Source organism: Salvelinus sp. IW2-2015, linkage group LG10, assembly GCF_002910315.2.
Source record: "Salvelinus sp. IW2-2015 linkage group LG10, ASM291031v2, whole genome shotgun sequence".
Classification (NCBI taxonomy): domain Eukaryota; kingdom Metazoa; phylum Chordata; class Actinopteri; order Salmoniformes; family Salmonidae; genus Salvelinus; species Salvelinus sp. IW2-2015.
The window spans coordinates 19,187,059-19,205,076 of NC_036850.1; the positions used below are offsets into that span (position 1 = coordinate 19,187,059).

The 18,018-nt window shown below is 42.8% G+C and overlaps 1 protein-coding gene, 1 long non-coding RNA gene and 1 pseudogene across 2 annotated transcripts in view; 1 reads left to right on the forward strand and 2 right to left on the reverse strand.

Moving 5' to 3' along the window:
* The first annotated feature begins 1,583 nt into the window (after positions 1-1,583).
* LOC111969470 (myosin-binding protein C, cardiac-type-like) lies at positions 1,584-14,117 on the forward strand (annotated as a pseudogene).
* LOC111969471 (uncharacterized) lies at positions 5,254-7,708 on the reverse strand. Its single transcript, XR_002877985.3, has 2 exons — positions 7,428-7,708; positions 5,254-5,692 (listed from the first exon to the last, which is right to left on the reverse strand). It is a non-coding gene; the product is annotated as an uncharacterized lncRNA (long non-coding RNA).
* Positions 14,118-15,194: 1,077 nt separating the features above from the next.
* LOC111969136 (leucine-rich repeat-containing G-protein coupled receptor 4) overlaps positions 15,195-18,018 on the reverse strand; it is a 31,232-nt gene continuing 28,408 nt past the window's right edge. The window contains exon 7 of the mRNA XM_023995078.2: positions 15,195-18,016. Coding sequence (XP_023850846.1) covers positions 17,266-18,016 — 751 coding nt within the window. The 3' untranslated portion in view covers positions 15,195-17,265. The remainder of the gene's footprint in view (positions 18,017-18,018) is intronic.

Sequence of the window (18,018 nt, forward strand, 5' to 3'; positions counted from 1 at the left end):
ACTTTGACCCCTACACTGATACTACCTATGAGGCCAAGAGGATGATAGAGGGTGTGGAATATGAGATGCGTGTCTATGCAGTGAACGCCATTGGCATGTCATGTCACAGCGCTGCCTCACAACCTTTCATCCCAGTGGGTGAGTTCCCCTCCTTGTGATTTTCCTTTATATACATCTGTGAAATTGAACTTCCCTGTTTGAGGGATGGGGAAATACATTTTGTTCCATGTAGCGCCTCATACAATCAGGTCATTCAAAATGCAAACAGATAGGTGTCAGCTTTCAAAACTTGTTGGTGTAAACTTTGGGCGGTGGAAAGTGATTAATGGGATGGATGGTCATCGTATAGGCATGTGCCCTCCCTTGGGTGGTCACACTGGACAGTCAGGCTAAGGGACAGGTCAGCTAAAGATATCAGTTACTCGCCAGTCATATGATTATGTTTACATGCAAACTAATAATTCGATATTAAACTGATTATGGCAACAGGCAGATTATGCAATAGTCATGTACACACCTTACTCTGATTATCTTAATCGGCATAAGGTCAAAATCGAAGTAAACATGCAGCAATTAAAACACCAGGTTTTCTAAGCAATCTTTTGAATTATTAGGACATGTGTAAATGGCTTAATCGGAGTTCCAGCAGTGCATTTGATCTGCATTTGTGCCAGCACCAGCAGCGTAAGCCTCCCTCTTATGCGCGAGGGAAGTTACCACAAGAGGGCACAGTGGTCTGAAAGTATGTATCTTTACAACGCAATCATGTATTATGCCAAATCAATTAAATTAAACCATTACTTATGAGAAGCAATTCACCACACATACTGTAAACTAACACCTCACATACTGTAACCTAACACCTCACATACTGTAACCTACTGTAACACAGTGTGAGTTAGCCCATCTAGATGAATAATGCAGAGAAGTAATGACCTGTGTCTGTGGAAAAACTGAAAGTATGCATCTTAGAAATAGCTTTCACATACAAACTGTATATGTCTGAACTCAGAATCAAGTAGGCTTCCCAAAAATAACATGGTCGCTGTGGTAGTACGTTTACTTTGATTGGTGATTTTCTGCGTTAATCAAAGTCCCATCAGGTAGCCTATTTCAGATGTGTCCATGTAAACAGGATTATTAGGAACATCGTTATTTTTGCATAGCATGTAAACGTTTTAATCAAACTATTATATTAATCTGATCATTCTGATCATGTATTGTCACACTGTCACATAAACACAACTTTTGTCCTGGCAGAGATGACTGATTTACACTCACACTGACCTGCTGTGAGCTGACCACGGAACATAAACAGAGCATAAAACAGAAGAAACAACCCCATTGTTCTGACTGCAGCTACATACCTGTATTCTCTGAATATAATGTTGATATTACTTCCTTAATAATACAGTTGCGCTAATATGTCACAAAATTCCCAATTTGATGTATCAAATTGTATGTATTTTTTGTATTTTTATTTTTACATGATTTTAATTGAAAATGTACAAAACTGTTTCCATCTTAAAGTATTTGGATTACCCATATACATATTTTCAGTGGCAGTGTGTTTGATTGATGTCACTGCTGTCTATCACTACAGTGAATTGTCTTGGGGGTTTGGCTACTGAGAGTTAAGTTTACATATCCCCTAAGCCATGTAAGGTCTGCTATGCAATCACAACGGGCACCTGTAACCACTCAACAACAACCCATGGTCATCTTGACATTTGGTTCCCATGGCATGCAGACTTGTGCTCGTGGGGAAAACATGTTTGGGTAGACACTGTCTAAAATAAGACTGGAGGAGGTGTCTTCAAGACAGAAATCAGAGTCTAGTGGAATTATGGGGCTCTCTTTGCTGTGTCTCTTAATATTTTACCTTGGGTCCCGCTCTACCTTCTCCTCCTTCTCGAGGATGTGAGTGTGAACATCGAGGTATCCGGATGGACCCATCTCTTGTAAGACAGCTGATTAGGAAACTATCTGTGGCATCCCCCTCTATAAATAATGGCATGTAAGCGCACGGCGGGGCTGGGACCAGCTGCTTAGAACACAGGGGCTAGCTGCTACTGTTGAGGCTGCTCTGGGAGGACATTGACCCAGCTGAACTGCTGCTGTCGAGTGCTATCACTGAGATAGAACAGAGCGAGGAAGAGAGAGAGGAGCAGCAGCAGAGTAGATTGAGGCGTGTGGGAGACAAGGAACAGGAGGAGTACGACAAGCTCACTTCGAACAGCACTATCTTAACCTTTTTCAAGGATGACCAAGCCAATGCTGCCAAAGACGGCCGAGAAGAAGCCGGCGACAGAGGAGGTTCCAGTGGATGGTGCAGCAAAGGCACCGGCAGAGGGGGAGGCCAAGCCAGAGGCAGCAGCAGCACCTCCTCCAGAGGAACCAGCCCCAGATCCAGCACCAGAGCCCCCTGTTGAGCCAGCAGCACCCGCAGCAGAGCCAGTCCCAGCAGAAGGAGCCCCAGCTCCGGCACCCCCAGCTGAGGATGGGGCCTCTCCGGCAGAAGGAGACCCACCAGCCGATAGAGCTCCCCCTGCAGAGGGTGCCCCAGCAGAGCCTGTCCCGGCACCAGAGCCCGTACCAGAGTCGGAACCTCCTAGGAGTAGGCATTGATTTATTTTCCTCTAAGCTAGGGTCAACTATTAGGGGCATGGTTTGTTCTGTAATAAATACTGGGATTTCTTTAATGATGATGATAATGATGATAATAAGATAGAAGGTAAACCCTGGCTGTGGTTACTATGGTTCTGTTCTCCTTTTTACTGTTATTGTAAGGGGCAATGTAAGTAGGAATGGACAGTGCCACCTTCATTGGTAAATCAGAGATGTTTGTTGTATGTTTTGTCTCTCTGTATTAAAACTCACAGGCGCAAAAGAGAAGAAAAGTTTTCTCCTGTGTTGTTGTTTGTGTGTTGGCTAGTAAAATGAAATGGATGTTTATCAAAGTATTATGTTTGCTGTGTTCCTGTACTGCCCGTAGACGCCGGTTGGTCTTTCCCATTCAGTCTGGCCCTTTAAACACAGACTGACCTCTGACCTCTAGTACATGCCTACATGGCCACCCTGTCTGGTTAACCTGTGACATGGGACCATGGGCTCAGGGCCCGGGGGAAAGGCTACTCTGTAACTCAACCTCTGATGGCTGTCAGCTTGAGCTTATTTTAGGCAGCTTTTGCAGGATGTCTCTATGTGCTAATGTTTTGTTACATGCAAACTGTTTATGTGGTACAAATCAGCTATGACAAGACAAATTACAAATAACCTCAGTTCTCTCGATATTTGGAGGATTATTCATGAAATACATCTTTAGACTTTTGGATGTAAACAAAAAATGAGTGAGATACTCTCTATTTGTTTCTCCATTGTTATTTACCCATTTTCTAAGAAAAATGGTGAGATGAACATGACATTAAGATTTATAGGGACTGAATGGTTTCCATAGTAGCATTGATGCAGCTAGCCCAGTATTGCAGCCTGGTCTCATAGACTAGACGTAACATAGTAAAGGTAAAACCAGAACACTGATATTAGTATGATATGTCACGTTTGGTATGGTTACCACAGGAGGTTGGTGGCACCTTAATTGGGGAGGACGGGCTCGTGGAAATGGCTGGAGCGGAATAATTGGAATGGTATCAAACACGTGGTTTTCATGTGTTTGATGCCATTCCATTTACTCTGTTCTGGTCATTATTATGAGCCGGCCTCCCCTCAGCAACCTCCACTGATGGTTACATAAGACAGATGGTTACTTAACCCCTTTAGCTAACCCTTTACCCTAACTCATAAACTTAATCTTAACCCTTACCCCAAACCATAATCCCTAGCCTAGCTAAGGTTAGCCAGGTAGCTAACGTTAACCCCCCAGCCACCTAGCTAGAATTTTTAACATATCATACCTTTTTGCAAATTCGTAATATATTGTACGTGTCGCAAATTCGTAACACATTGTTCGTTTTAGAAATTCGTAACATATAATACGAATTGTAATTCGTAAACATGTTATACGAAAAGGGTAATGGACATCCACAAATGAATACATACCATCCTAAATGGAGTGGCTCGGATTTGCATACAGAATAATACAAAATGCTCTAAGACCAGGTTTAGTATTGATGAAAGCTCTGTCATGCATTCTTTATTTAACCAGGCAAGTCAGTTAAGAACAGGTTCTTATTTACAATGACAGCCTACATCGGCCAAACCCGGACGATGCTGGGCCAYTTGTGTCGCCCTATGGGACTCCCAATCACAGCCGGTTGTGATACAGCCTGGATTCGAACCAGGGTGTCTGTAGTGACACCTCAAGCACTGAGATGCAGTGCCTTAAACCGCTGCGCCACTCGGGAGCCTGCAAGGTCCATACTTAATCTCCAATGTGCTAGCTCCATGTCAGCTAGCCTGCAGGGGAGTTTAACACATGGGTTGTGGTAAGGTTGGAGATACTGTATTTCAGGAAGTGATGCTTTTATTGGAGGACCCTAGTTTACAAGGCAGTTACCTGTAGCAACACTACACTTTATCTGCAGCTAAGTTACGCTGCCTTGATGCTGAGGCATCAGTGACAGGTAGCAGTAAATCCACAATAAAATAAATATCCTGCATTGACACCTGCTGACACTGAAATGTTTTTATTGGAGGACCCTAGTTTACAAGGCTGTTACCTGTAGCAACACTACACTTTATCTGCAGCTAAGTTACGCTGCCTTGATGCTGAGGCATCAGTGACAGGTAGCAGTAAATCCACAATAAAAATTCCTGCATTGACACCTGCTGACACTGAAATGTTTTCCTTCTTCTATTTTGCAATGTTCTTTTTTACAGTCATATACTGTGACATCTGTGACATAACATATGAAAATATTGATGTATTTTTTCTTGACATTGATTTCTTATTTAGACTAGAATAATGTTGCTGAAATCCCTCTCTTCCTTTCCTCTCTCTCTCTCTAAGCCCCAACCAGTGAGCGTCGGCCTGTGTGTGGATGACATCAGTGACACTACCATCTCACTGAAGTGGAGAACCCCGGACATCTGGGCTCGTCTGAGCTGGATGGCTATGGGTCGAGTACTGCAAGGAGGGCTGTGAGTACCACATTCAATATTTTGATCCCTGACACACACACACACACAATACCTGGGTAGATAAGGAGGATGGAAATGAAAGCTGTTGAAGAGAGTATTTAAGTTAAGAACACACTATTTGAACCTAACAATAAAGAAAAACTGTCAAATAAATCCAAATTCAGCAACATTTCAGAGAGCATTGCCTGTTTTTATTTTTATCTTGACCCTCTTACATAAAACGACATCCTCTATCATGCTAGCTGTATCACACTTTCCATGATGAGCCATTATCTAAAAAGCTTTGGTTTTAGTCTGACAACACCAAAGGCCTAAGTTGTCAAGAGTGGTTTGAACCAGGAGCCATTAGCACAATGCATATGCAATTAATCCCTTCCCTTCAGGGCTGGCTATGCTGGCCAGCTGCACATCAATGTTCTAACTCAATCCATGCAGGCAGCTCTAGTTGTGATGACATATAGGGATGGGGCACTGAGCCTTCTTCGGATGTTGCGTTTTGACACGTCTGTCTGGCCGTCTCTTGCCCACAGCTGATGAATGGGTGCCAGCTTTCGAGGGTCTGACAGAGAGGACATCTGTGATCATCCGGGACCTGCCGACCGGGGAGAAGATGCAGTTCCGTGTCAGAGCCTACAACATGGCAGGGCCCAGTGCACCTACCTCCCTAGCACAGGCCGTCACTATCCACGAGATCATGCGTAAGCATTCCCCCATGATTGCCTAAAACAAATCCCAATTTTTCAATTTTATCCTCCCTCCCATACAATGAGCATGAAGTCCAAACATGTACAAGACATTAATATATWTTTTTTTTACCAGGGAAGTTCCTAAAACACTTGCACTGTAAGAGTAAGACATCATCAGTTTGTTCAAAACCCAAAGGTTGTAATGGAAAGTAAGTGTGGTGTCCTGCTGTTGTCTCCTCTCTCCTATTTCTCTACAGTTTAAGATATTTAGCTGATGAGGCTTGAAGTTAGCCTCCACTACCCTACATGGATCTCAGGGCTCACAGATCATGTTTGGGAACACACATACATTGCCAAGGTCATCAGCTATTTCGCTCTCAGCACCTAACAGATTAGTTGTGAGGTGTATTTTGAGGTCTCAGATGTACACTGAAGCCCCCGGCCTTTCCGCTTGCTGACAGGATGATACTATCACTAAGTGCTGATTGGCAGTAAGGAAATTTCACGGTAACAGAGTGACACTGAGACTCCGATTTTTCACTTTAAAATGTATGTCAAACAAAAACCAATGATTGCAAAGTTAAACAAACCATACAACTCTAGGCATAATGACTATGTTTAACATTTTCCATTGAAAGTGTTACAAAAACACATTTACTTGTAGAACAGTGCAGATGTTAAAGTTTGGCAACAGAATGGTGGCACAAACTCTCATTCTCTTACCAAACTTTGCATCTGCACTGTTATTCAAGTAAATGTGTTTTTGTAACATTTTCTGTTAAGACATACATGTTAAAGTGAAAGTCTGTGTCACTGTTACCATGGAATTGCACTGAAAAGCACTTGATGTTGTCAACTCACGCGTATTACTACCTCACAGGCGGCTGGTCAATGTACATGAACAGTAACTCATTGGATCAGTAATGGTGCCATCAAGCTAAACTTGATAGTTGAAAGGTATTGTGATACTCCCAGTCTCAGGGAAACGTCTGAGCCATGAACCAACTTCTAGGGTTGGGCGGTATGCAGATTTTCATACCATTCCTGTACCATAGCGGGGTATACGGTATTACTGGTAGTGCACACAATGGCCGGTATTTCCCCCCAAAAAACAAATTCCCATAGCGGACACTAGCTAAATGCTAACAAGCGAACATAAACTAATTGCAAGAACAGACAACCCAGCTCATACAGTTATATAACTACAGTATCTGAAAAGGCTAATCAGTTTGCTGCAGCACAAAGAAATGTTTGACAGACGGGATTTTTATACAGGTGGGGATTTTGATTGTTTCTGCCATAACCAAGAAGCTTGATCTTGCGAGCTAGCCACTAAGTTAGCAAACCAAATGCATAGCTGGAGCCCTGAGCTGGAGATAATTTATTTGGCACATCTTAGATAGTGAAAACGTACAGTTATAAGCAGTGGCATAGRACACACCCCCGCGAGGCGGGTAGGTCCCGAGCTTTAGGGTACTGATGGCATTGGCATCATTTCAGGTAAACCGAGGGTAGGCTATAGCAAAGTGACTTTATTTATTCTATTTTCTGCATTCCTACACAATTAAAACATTTCTAAAATGATGTTAGGAGAACAGCAAAAACAAGCAATTGACAACAATTGACTCCAGTCATTATCACCTTGGCTGCTGTACCTTCATTCACCTCCGTTGATAAGGGACATAAATAACATTCTTCAGCAACATGTCTTACAGCAATTAGCTGCTACGCACTAGCTCAGCACTGGAATTCAAATCTCGAGTTTAGTTTCAAGTCAAACAGCTGTTAAGTTACCTAGTCAGTTACAGCCATCTTCCACCTCTGCACTGTTTTGAGAGGAAAGTCGGGCTGTTCACCGCAGTCAGGCAAACAGCCTTCCTGCCCACTCCGAGGTGTCTGCATGGTCCTAAAGCCAGCCCAAATTGACACCCCTGATTGACAGTATTGATAATACGGTATACCGCCCAAGCCTACCACTTTCCCCGCACACGCACGCCACAAAACTGTACCCAAACACTTTTATTCATTGACATCTTATGATATTTTTGTTAACAGAGAAACCCAAAATCTGGATTCCTAGAAATCTCCGCCAGACCCTCATCAAGAAAGTGGAGGAGACAATCAACCTTGTGATCCCTTTCCAGGTATGGGGTAGAGTACACCCTTCACACTCTATAGGATGAATGTACTGTATATATGCTGGTGCCCTTGCCCATAAGAGAAATATGTTGAATGACACAGGAACTAGAAATTGCTATTTCCTTTTCTTTGGTGCATGTTGAGTTATGGAATGGTGCTACCCACATGAAAAAATATTACAGTTTACTATAGAATACTAATGCTACCTATCTACAGGTTTTGGGAAATGTGCTCTTTTAGTATTTGTCCAGAAGTTTCCTCAATGAGAAAGTTCCCATTTGTATGTCAAAGATAATAAAACAAAATGACAGCAAAAACACAACAGTAAATACTACAGTATACTACAGTCTGCAAAAATACTACAGTAACTCACGCTATGTCTCTTTATTCCTTTCTGCTTTTCCCTCAAGACTATAAATACATACAGCTTCAGTTTTGAAACTGTATCCTAGTAACACATNTTTCTGCTTTTCCCTCAAGACTATAAATACATACAGCTTCAGTTTTGAAACTGTATCCTAGTAACACATTCAATTGACATACTGATAACTGATACAGACATGATTATCTTAAGCAGCTCATAATGAGTAACTGCTGAAAACCACAAGCCAAGGAGTCTGGGRCACCGCCAAATGTACCACCATCTACTGTATCTATTAGGCACACTTATCTAGGTTCAAATCTGCCATAAATATGAACAATATCATATTTCAAATGTCTTGGTCTGGAGATGTACTGAAATCATGATCACCCCTGGCACTGTAATGATTATTTAGTAAACATAGGTTACTGAGGAAAACCAATATTTCACACATACTAACTTACTTGTACTGTAGTCCTCCAGAATCTGGTTTGGTCTTTCTAAAAAATATTAGAATGTTTATGTTAATTTCCAATCTCAATTATTTTTTATTTTAGGGCAAGCCTAGGCCTGTGATCACCTGGAGTAAAGATGGGGAGCCTCTGAACCCGAAGCAGGTTAGCGTCCGGAACAGCGACACCGARACAATCCTATTCATCCGCAAGTCAGAGAGGAAGGACTCTGGGAAGTARGAAGTCAAGCTGCAGATTGAGAATGTTGAGGACACAGCCAGCATCTCAATTCAAATAGTCGGTGAGGGCTCATTCACAACTCTAATGGTTTGGAATAGAAATGGTTTATGATTGATCAGTGGCACTATCAGTTCACTCAGAATGGGTTTATGCTGTATCTGAGTTAACTATGAAACTGACACGTTCCGCAAGTGACACATCCCGCAAGCTGGTCCCATTATCGTTGGATATTGAAACAAAACCACACCTGTCCCTAAAATACAACGTAAACAATATTCTACATGTACCCACCGTGTGGTTTACCTTTCTCTGTGATTGATTGAATTGGAGTTTAAGGTAAAGTTATGGTACAGTATGTTGACTCGATAAATATTATTTCTTATCTTTAGATTTGCCTGGGTCTCCAGAGAAACTGAAGATCATGGATGTTTGGGGCTTTAACGTGGCTCTGGAGTGGAAGCCACCCAAGGACAATGGAAATTGTGAAATAACCGGCTACATGGTTCAGAAGGCTGACAAGAAGACCATGGTGAGAGTCAATSTGCTGGGCAGTGTCTAACATGAAAATGTTCTCCTCATTAATTTGTGAAAGAGGTTCATATACGACAGAAAACTAGCAATTAATATTGGTCAGACAATATTAAATGAGTAAGGTTATACGAAGATCATACACTGCCCCACACATGGCAGGTTCAGGAAAGCATGATCTATATTCTAAATGATGATTAGGCTAATATATATTTTCTAACTGACACACAGAGGTCATCCCAGTGTGTGTGTGAGAGAGGGCGAGCTGCCTGATAATTATCTGTTAGTTCTCTGGCTGGGCTCAGAGTGAACTATGCCAAGCTCGGAGTGTTAGAACGTTGGGTTTAATAACCATGCCATTGACAAGGCAAGGTAGCTAAGCTCTCTGACACACGGRCATAATTGACTCATGTATGRACACTATGTGASGGGAAGAATGCTACWTGGTCACCGAGGGGTATTTTACCCTCCCTTGTGACACACAGTCAGCCACAGCTAGGCAGAGAMCCTTTGTGYGCAAGGAMAACTGCATTCTGGGCCTGTTTGTTTGAGCTCCAACTGCCACCTTCCACCACCCCAGGCAGCCACCCAGAGCACAGCAAGCCAAGCACGCCCTGTTTTTAMCCCCCAGCCTTGGCCTCATACTGGACATGGCTTGTCTGTGTAGTGATGGAAACCCATTGTACTTCTGAGCTGCAAGGTTAGAGGCTAAATAAAAAGCTCCCTGTTCAGGTTTCACACAAGTCATTATTAGACCCAATTAATTTCCTCCATCTCACAATGGCAGGCTGTGAGATATGAGATTATCATGTTACAAAGAYCAATATCTCAWTTGGATATCYGAGATGCCCCATTGCTAAATATAACACAGTTGGGCCCCTTTGTTTGGCAAACATTCATAGGAGTTGGCATGCATTCTCATTCTCTCAAGACACGTTACACTGACATTGTGGTTTAGTTGTTCTGTAGTATTTTGGTAGCCCTAAAATYTGGTCTCAKTTAAAAATGAAGAGTTTGACTAAAATYTGGTTGGTTTTCAGGAATGGTACACTGTCTATGAGCTATATAGGCGAACTAACTGTGTGGTGGCTGATCTCATCATGGGGAATGAATACATCTTCCGTATCTACGCTGTGAACATGGTAGGCCTCAGCCTAGAGCCCTGCTTCTCAGCAGACAGTGCCTACATCCAGAAAACAGGTGGGCTCCCATACCTGGCGCACCGTTCATGACAGTAATACCACCATGACATCATAACTATAAACAAACAATAGTTATACACTTATGTATGTAGGAGCAGCATTCATATGAAATTCATWAAAAAAAACATCCCCTGCTGCCACCTGTGTAAAACCCATAAACTTTCTGAACAAAAGTTGAGCACTGCACCTGTTCATCTGTTCATCAGGTTTCGAATACAAGCCTCCAACCTACAAGGAGCATGACTTTTCTGAGGCGCCTAAGTTCACACACCCTCTAGTGAGCCGTTCAGTCATAGCAGGCTACAACGCCACCCTCAGCTGCTCTGTCAGAGGCATCCCCAAGGTGAGGTGTCCCTATACAAGCGAGAATGACAGYGACAAAGGCTATGCTGCTAACCATGAATGATATAGTGATTTATCACCATCAGAATGACCATCAAATCAGCACGACTATTACATTCATGTCTGCTACTAGTACTGTAGGGGGATGACAAGCATGTCCTGACCAGTAAAAACTATGAGCCTTAGTTATAGCAGATAGACATTATTTAATTTTTTTGCCACATGCATTACTTTAGGCACATCTAGTTCACATTGTAACCTCTCTCTCTCAGCCCAAAGTTACATGGTACAAAAACAAGATGGACATCTCCAACGAGGCCAAGTACCGTATGTTCAGTAAGCAGGGCGTACTCACCCTGGAGATCCGCAAGCCCTGCTCATTTGATGGGGGAGTGTACATGTGCAAAGCAGTCAACGCCAGTGGAGAAGATGTAGTGGAGTGCAAGCTAGAGATTCGCCGTAAGTATCCCTAACACTACTCACCTTTTCTCTGCTGGTGAGCTCCTTAACACACCTGGCCTGCAAACCAACTGCCAAATCCATTGTCAATCTTGTATGCTCAGTGGCTAGTTTATTAGGTACACCACCCTGTTCACGAAAATTGTTCGCTCCTACAGATAACGTATCATGTGGCCGTGGCTTGCTATATAAAGCAGGCAGACAGGCATCAAGGCATCCAGTTACTGTTCGATTGAACATAAGAATGGGCAAAATGAGTGACCTAAGTGACTTTGAGCGTGATATGATCGTCGGTGCCAGGTGCGTTCCAGTATCTCAGAAATGGCCGGCCTCCTGGGCTTTTCACGCACGACAGTGTRTAGGGGTTACCAAGAATAGTGCGACAAACAAAAAACATCCAGGCAACGGCGGTCCTGTGGGTGAAAACAGCTCATTGATGAGAGGTCGAAGGAGAATGGCAAGAATGGTGCAACCTAACAGGCTGGTCACAAACAGGCAAATAACGACGCAGTGGTGTGCAGAATGGCATCTAGGAATGAACAACTCGTTGGTCCTTGTCATGGATGGGCCATTGCAGCAGATGACCGGGTTCCACTCCTATCAGCTAAACACAAGAAGTGGCTCCAGTGGGCACGCGATCACCAACACTGGACAATTGAGGCGTGGAAAAACATTGCCTGGTCCGAAGAATCCCGGTTGCTGTTGCGTCATGCTGATGGCAGAGTCAGGATTTGGCGTAAACAGCTTGAGTCTATAGCCCCATCCTGCCTGGTGTCAATGGTATAGGCTGGTGGCGGTGGTGTAATGGTGTGGTGAATGTTTTCCTGGTACACATTAGGGCCCTTGATACCAATTCAGCAATGTTTCCATATCCCAAATAATTCAGGCAAAGGGCGGACCGACCGGGTACTAGATGGGTGTACCTAATAAACTGGCCACTGAGTGTACATGGTGATTGTTACAGTTATAACCACCGTAAATAGGGTTGTAATTGTCAAGGTTTCCAACTGTTTCCGGTCTGGAACAGGTACCCTTAGTACATATCTGTCCATCAAATATGAAGTCGTATATGAATGTCAGAAAATGTCATCATATATGAATGCTCCCCAACTCATATTTGAAACATGTTTTGGGGTTTCCTTATGAAATAATTAATACATTTGGACATCAAATCTGAGATGGAAGAATTATACTTGTACGTGTTAAATGGCATGTTCAAATCTAGAACATGTATCATGGTAATCATAGTATGTTCTAGAGGGCAAATACAGTAAATCTATTCCTCCTATTTGAGATCTCATGTTAACATATACAGACATATCATTATGTCTTCATAAGGGTATATTAACTCGCTGACGGACCTTTGGAATGTACACTGGAATACATGTAAAGGTTCTAAATGGATCCTGCCACCATTACATGATCCATCTCCTCTGACGTGTGTCTCTCCTTCTGTCTGTAACCCCACCATGCTGTGTCCTGTCATGCTTCTACCCTTTTTATTCCCAGCACCTGGCACTTTCCCCCAAGGTAAGCCCCCACACTCAGTAATAACTGAGGTCAATCCCATTATTATAGAACTGTTTCATTTGTGTTCATTTGAGAAGAATAAAAMGTGTGCCAAAATACTTAACCCTAATTGCTTCTGGAAATCGCTCTGCATAAGACCGTCTGCTAAATGACTAAAATGTAAATGTACTATACATTACAGTATGTAACAATGTGCATTGTCCATCTCACTTAATTTAAGGTAAAATATGTTACAAAATATTGGATAATGTGAAAGGATAAGACACGTTTTACCTCATCTGTACACTATAGATTTTTAGAAAAATCTATCTTGATATTAACAAATTGAACTGGAGATGATATTCTAATCCCAATGTTATTGAAGTATACACATCTAGATGTGTATAAGAGACAGATGTTATTGAAGTAACAGTCATTTTCTCAGTGGTAAGTATTTATCAAATGGCATGGATATTATAAATAATATATTTTATAGTCTAGAAATAAAATGTAAAAAGACAATAATTAGATTGAATAGTCTAAAATAGTGAAGTATTATCAGTCCTACATTAATCACCAACAAAATGTTCTAGTATGTTTGATTTTTGAATTGGAAATATGAATCACGACTTAGACTAATTGCCTTGCAGCTCAAATCACCAAAGAGGAGAAGGATAAGCAGATGAACAAGGCTGATTAGATGTAAAGAAGCCGGTTGAAGATAGGGTGGATGTCCCGTCTCATCCTACACGGACCTCCACTGGGACCCTGGCCAGACTACAGCTCAATGTGAAGAGACCAGAGATAATCCATTASCTTTCATTTCCCTGTGTCCCACTACCACCCTGTTATGTGCACATGTCAATCTWCCCCGTTCCCTGTTGTGAAATCATCTTACATAGGTCATCCAATACATTACATTCATCCACATTGGGTTATTGTACCTTTATTTATTTCATGGAATAATTTGAGGAGTAGCAAAGGACTGCATTGTTTGATTCACTCTTGCATCCTTTGTAGAATAAGATTATTGAGTATTAGTGGCAAAGATKATTTGTTTTATGTATGAAAAATAAATGCAAAGCTTTGTCAARGGGCAGTGGGCACCCCTTTTATTCTCACTTATTCAAATGCAAGTCRATCCCAGGTTTCTYGGGTGCCCAATCATACTCATATTCCCAGCTGTAAACTGGTTATAATGCAAGTTAAGTAAACCACTARCCCTGGTGTGGCCTGTTCGCTAGTGAGGCCTGATAAAACCCCACCATTGTTTAACATGGGAAACAGACAGTGGACAGGGGTTAACACTGAGATGAATACACAGGTGGAGCAGCACTCGTGTGCCTCATGCTGCCCTACACACAGAGCATGATCACTATGAGGTCAACAAACAGTTGACGCTCTGGCGCTTGAATGCCAGTGGGAATGAACAAAAGCTGCTGGGTATTAATGTAACAAAGCCTAATTAAGGCCAAAAGAGGATACAGCAATATGCTTAATGTGTTTGGCCCAGTGGGAGGTGTGGGGAGGGTTGGAATGTCCCATTCCCCCTGTGGCTGCATCGCTGGGAGYTGAAATGTTTGGTCAAGCCAAGCCATGTCCATTGCCAAACAGGGTGTGAGAGGTAAGGCTGCTCCTGTTGGTTTCTGAGGTCCACTGCCAACCACCTACCTTCATCCACATGACACATTTAAACATAAACACATAATTGTCAAACTTGGTGTAGATTTGACATGTCATATTCAAGACCATAGTTCATGTGCACTTGTCCACTTCCAGTAAGTCCAATCATGATGTTGTTTTTACACCCCTCGCAAGGTTTGTATGTGTTAAAGGAACAGGGGCACCCAGTGTGAGTCAGGTGACATGGACACCATCAACAGGGTTATTTTATACCCATAATGCAGTCAAACCTTTCCACACACCGGTCAGAGGAGCCAATTGGGAGAGGTGCCAGTGCCCTGGTGCACTGCGGACCATTTATAGCAATGATGATTTCAACAGCACCCTTGAGTAGCACTATGGTCAGTCAGTCAGACAGAACCTAACACTGTAGGCAAAGAAAAACACTCCTGATAAGTCCTGATGAGGTCAAAATCAGGCCAACTCAACTGTGTCACTGTGGGGCAAATAAATTATACGAATGTGTGTCAGAAATCTTGTACGTAAAACATAGTCTTTTTTAAGCAACTGGTTTTATATATTTTGGTTTACAAAAATCACAGTATACAGTACATACTGTACATTCCTCCCACAATTGGCATCAACTAAAGTCGTGACTTAAATTCAGTGATGCTGTACAACCAGATGTATTTACAAACAAAGCCTACAGTTCAAACCAAAATAACAAAATATCAATAGCATAAGAACACACACCTTACAAAGCACTGCTGGTAGCCACTAAAGTTGAAGAGGTAGCTTCCGTGGTTAGACAATGCATCCCATTCTTGATTATTGTTTTTTCTATCAAAAATAATTTACAMATGGATAAACAGACAGCAATACACACCAATTTGGAATTTGCACATAAGGGCTTCTAACATCTCCAATACAATCTGGACAGTTGGTTGGTGTTAAAATTACACTCAGTCAAAACATTGACAAATCCATACAAAAATAAGAAACTTTGTGATATAATTTCAAAAGCCAATGAGCTTCATAATGTGGACACATTAACAAAATGTTGAGGGGAGTCAAGGCATCCCTACATTGCCTAATTTCCTGAGCGCTCGCATGAATTACACATGTGGATACAAGCTCCTAGGGTGTGGTGTGGTGCAGGCCCCATACGCAAAGTCATGCTCGTGCACATCAAACAGATATTCCCCTACAGTCAAACCTGATCCAATAAAATGTTTCATAGTGAAACATTATCTACATTATATGTTGTTATTATATTATAATATATACCATGATATCCATTACACTGGCTACACTGCTGAGCTGTGGGATTGTATGCATCTTGATCAAAATGAATGGGTTGTGAGCACCAATGATGTCCATAAAAAAAAAATATATATATATATATTTTACTACAACGCGATCTGTCTCAGAGAACAATCCAGAAATGAAGGCCTTTGTGTGGCATCAACATTCAGCGCCAGAGGCTTAGCTTGAACTTGGTACATGCTGCATTCACCTTTCAAAGCCAACTTCCTGACACCTGAAATAACCTTGTCCTTGGCCCAGACATTCTGCTCCTCTTTAAGCAATAAATTAGAACGATCCTGGGGGTAAAGCACAGTTCAACGAAATGATTTTCAGTCCAAGAGACAAAACAAACAAAGTCATAAAAGTCTCCAAAACAACTGGGAAGACTGTTGTTAAAACAGTGCRCTCTTCCATTCCCACGTGACATCCAAGACTTTATCACTCATAGRGAGGAAGAATTGTTGACACTTATTGTCAAAGATAATAAACATTTAAGTCATTGTCTTGTACTCTTGAGGAATGAATACAYGGCATGTGAAGTTACATGAACAGATTCAGACTGGAGATTCAGTTGGCTCACATTGGGAGGGCTGAAAATGCAGCTTTCAGATTATATTTAACACATTGTCAGTACCCCTTAATTTAAAGCCGCTGCCATACAATTCTCCTTTCAGTTACTTTACATTCTCATATGAAAAACAACCCTAGAATGAGGATTATGATTACATTTGCTACATATACAAATGAATAGCGATTATGGCAAGGCTTTAAAATCGACAGACCAGGGAATGACAATAAAATAAAACGTATAGCTAGCTACAGGTAGAACCTACAAAAGGATGGCACATAGATCCTTGCCTTAGCAAGAGATGTGACAGATGAATTCAGGCTTGTAACATCTTGATAATGAGTTTGCTCTAAACCAAGAAGCAGGCGAATTTGCTCTAAACCAAGAAGCAGGCACTGGTGGAAAGGTTTCCTCTTTTGTTAKATTTTTTACAGCCAGTTTGGTGTTATCACACACAGGAATCAGTTGTAAATCTTGATGGGCAAAACAAGTGTTGGCCAAAAGTCTCAGAGAAGTCTAATTTAATGCCAGATTCCCTTTTTGTGACAGTTGAGTCTGTTTCACACAGTGATTAAAGAAGTGCTTCCTGAATGATTTGTGTGCAGGGACCCACATGCACATGTTTTGTTGTGTATCACAAACCTTTTCTTTTTGTTATAGTGTCCAACACACACACACAAACAAACACAGATGCACACACAAACAAACACAGATGCACACACACACACAAACACAGCTGAAGAGTTTCTCAGTCTTTGATGCGAGGTATGTTGTATGCGTAGTGGACCAGAGGGAGCCCTCGGCTCTGGCAGAAGCAGGCTCGTCCACAGGCCTGCACCTGGTCGGAACTGTCGGACACAAACGAGTCCCCCTCGTCAGCGTACTCTGACTGGGCAGGGAGGGTGCCGCTGTCTGCCCAGTAGCCCTCCGTACGCTGGCCCGCTGCCGCACCAGCCGAGAGGGTAGGGCAGCTGTGGGACTTCACCAAGTGTCTGCAGACTGATGATGAGGAGGAAGAGGTCCTGGCGTGTAGAGCCGCCTCGCAGCGCTCACACARGCCRGTTTCCCCACAGAGCTGGGAGTACACCCCACAGTCATAGCCCAGCTGTGTGGAGGAGTCCCCGTCCCCATCCACAACCCCAGAGCCCCCTGCACACTGCCCAGCCTTCACCCCCCGGGCCACAGCTCCATGGCCCCGCAGCCGCAGCCAGTCCTCCCGGAAGGCGGGGCTGAAGAAAACGTAGAGCACGGGGTTAAGGCATGCCGGTAGGGGGAAGAAGATGAGCGTGATGGACTTGGCGATCTCAGGGCCCCCCACGGTGCCAGACCTAGCCAGTAGAGGGGCGAAGGAGAAGGCTGCCACAGGGCAGAAGAAGATGCAGTTGGTGAATATGAGCCATGCCACATGGCGTACGGCCCCTGCCTGCTCCTGGTCTGCCAGCTCCACCCTGCCCAAGCCACAGTACAGCTGGGTGTACACTGCTGCTGTGAACAGGTAGGC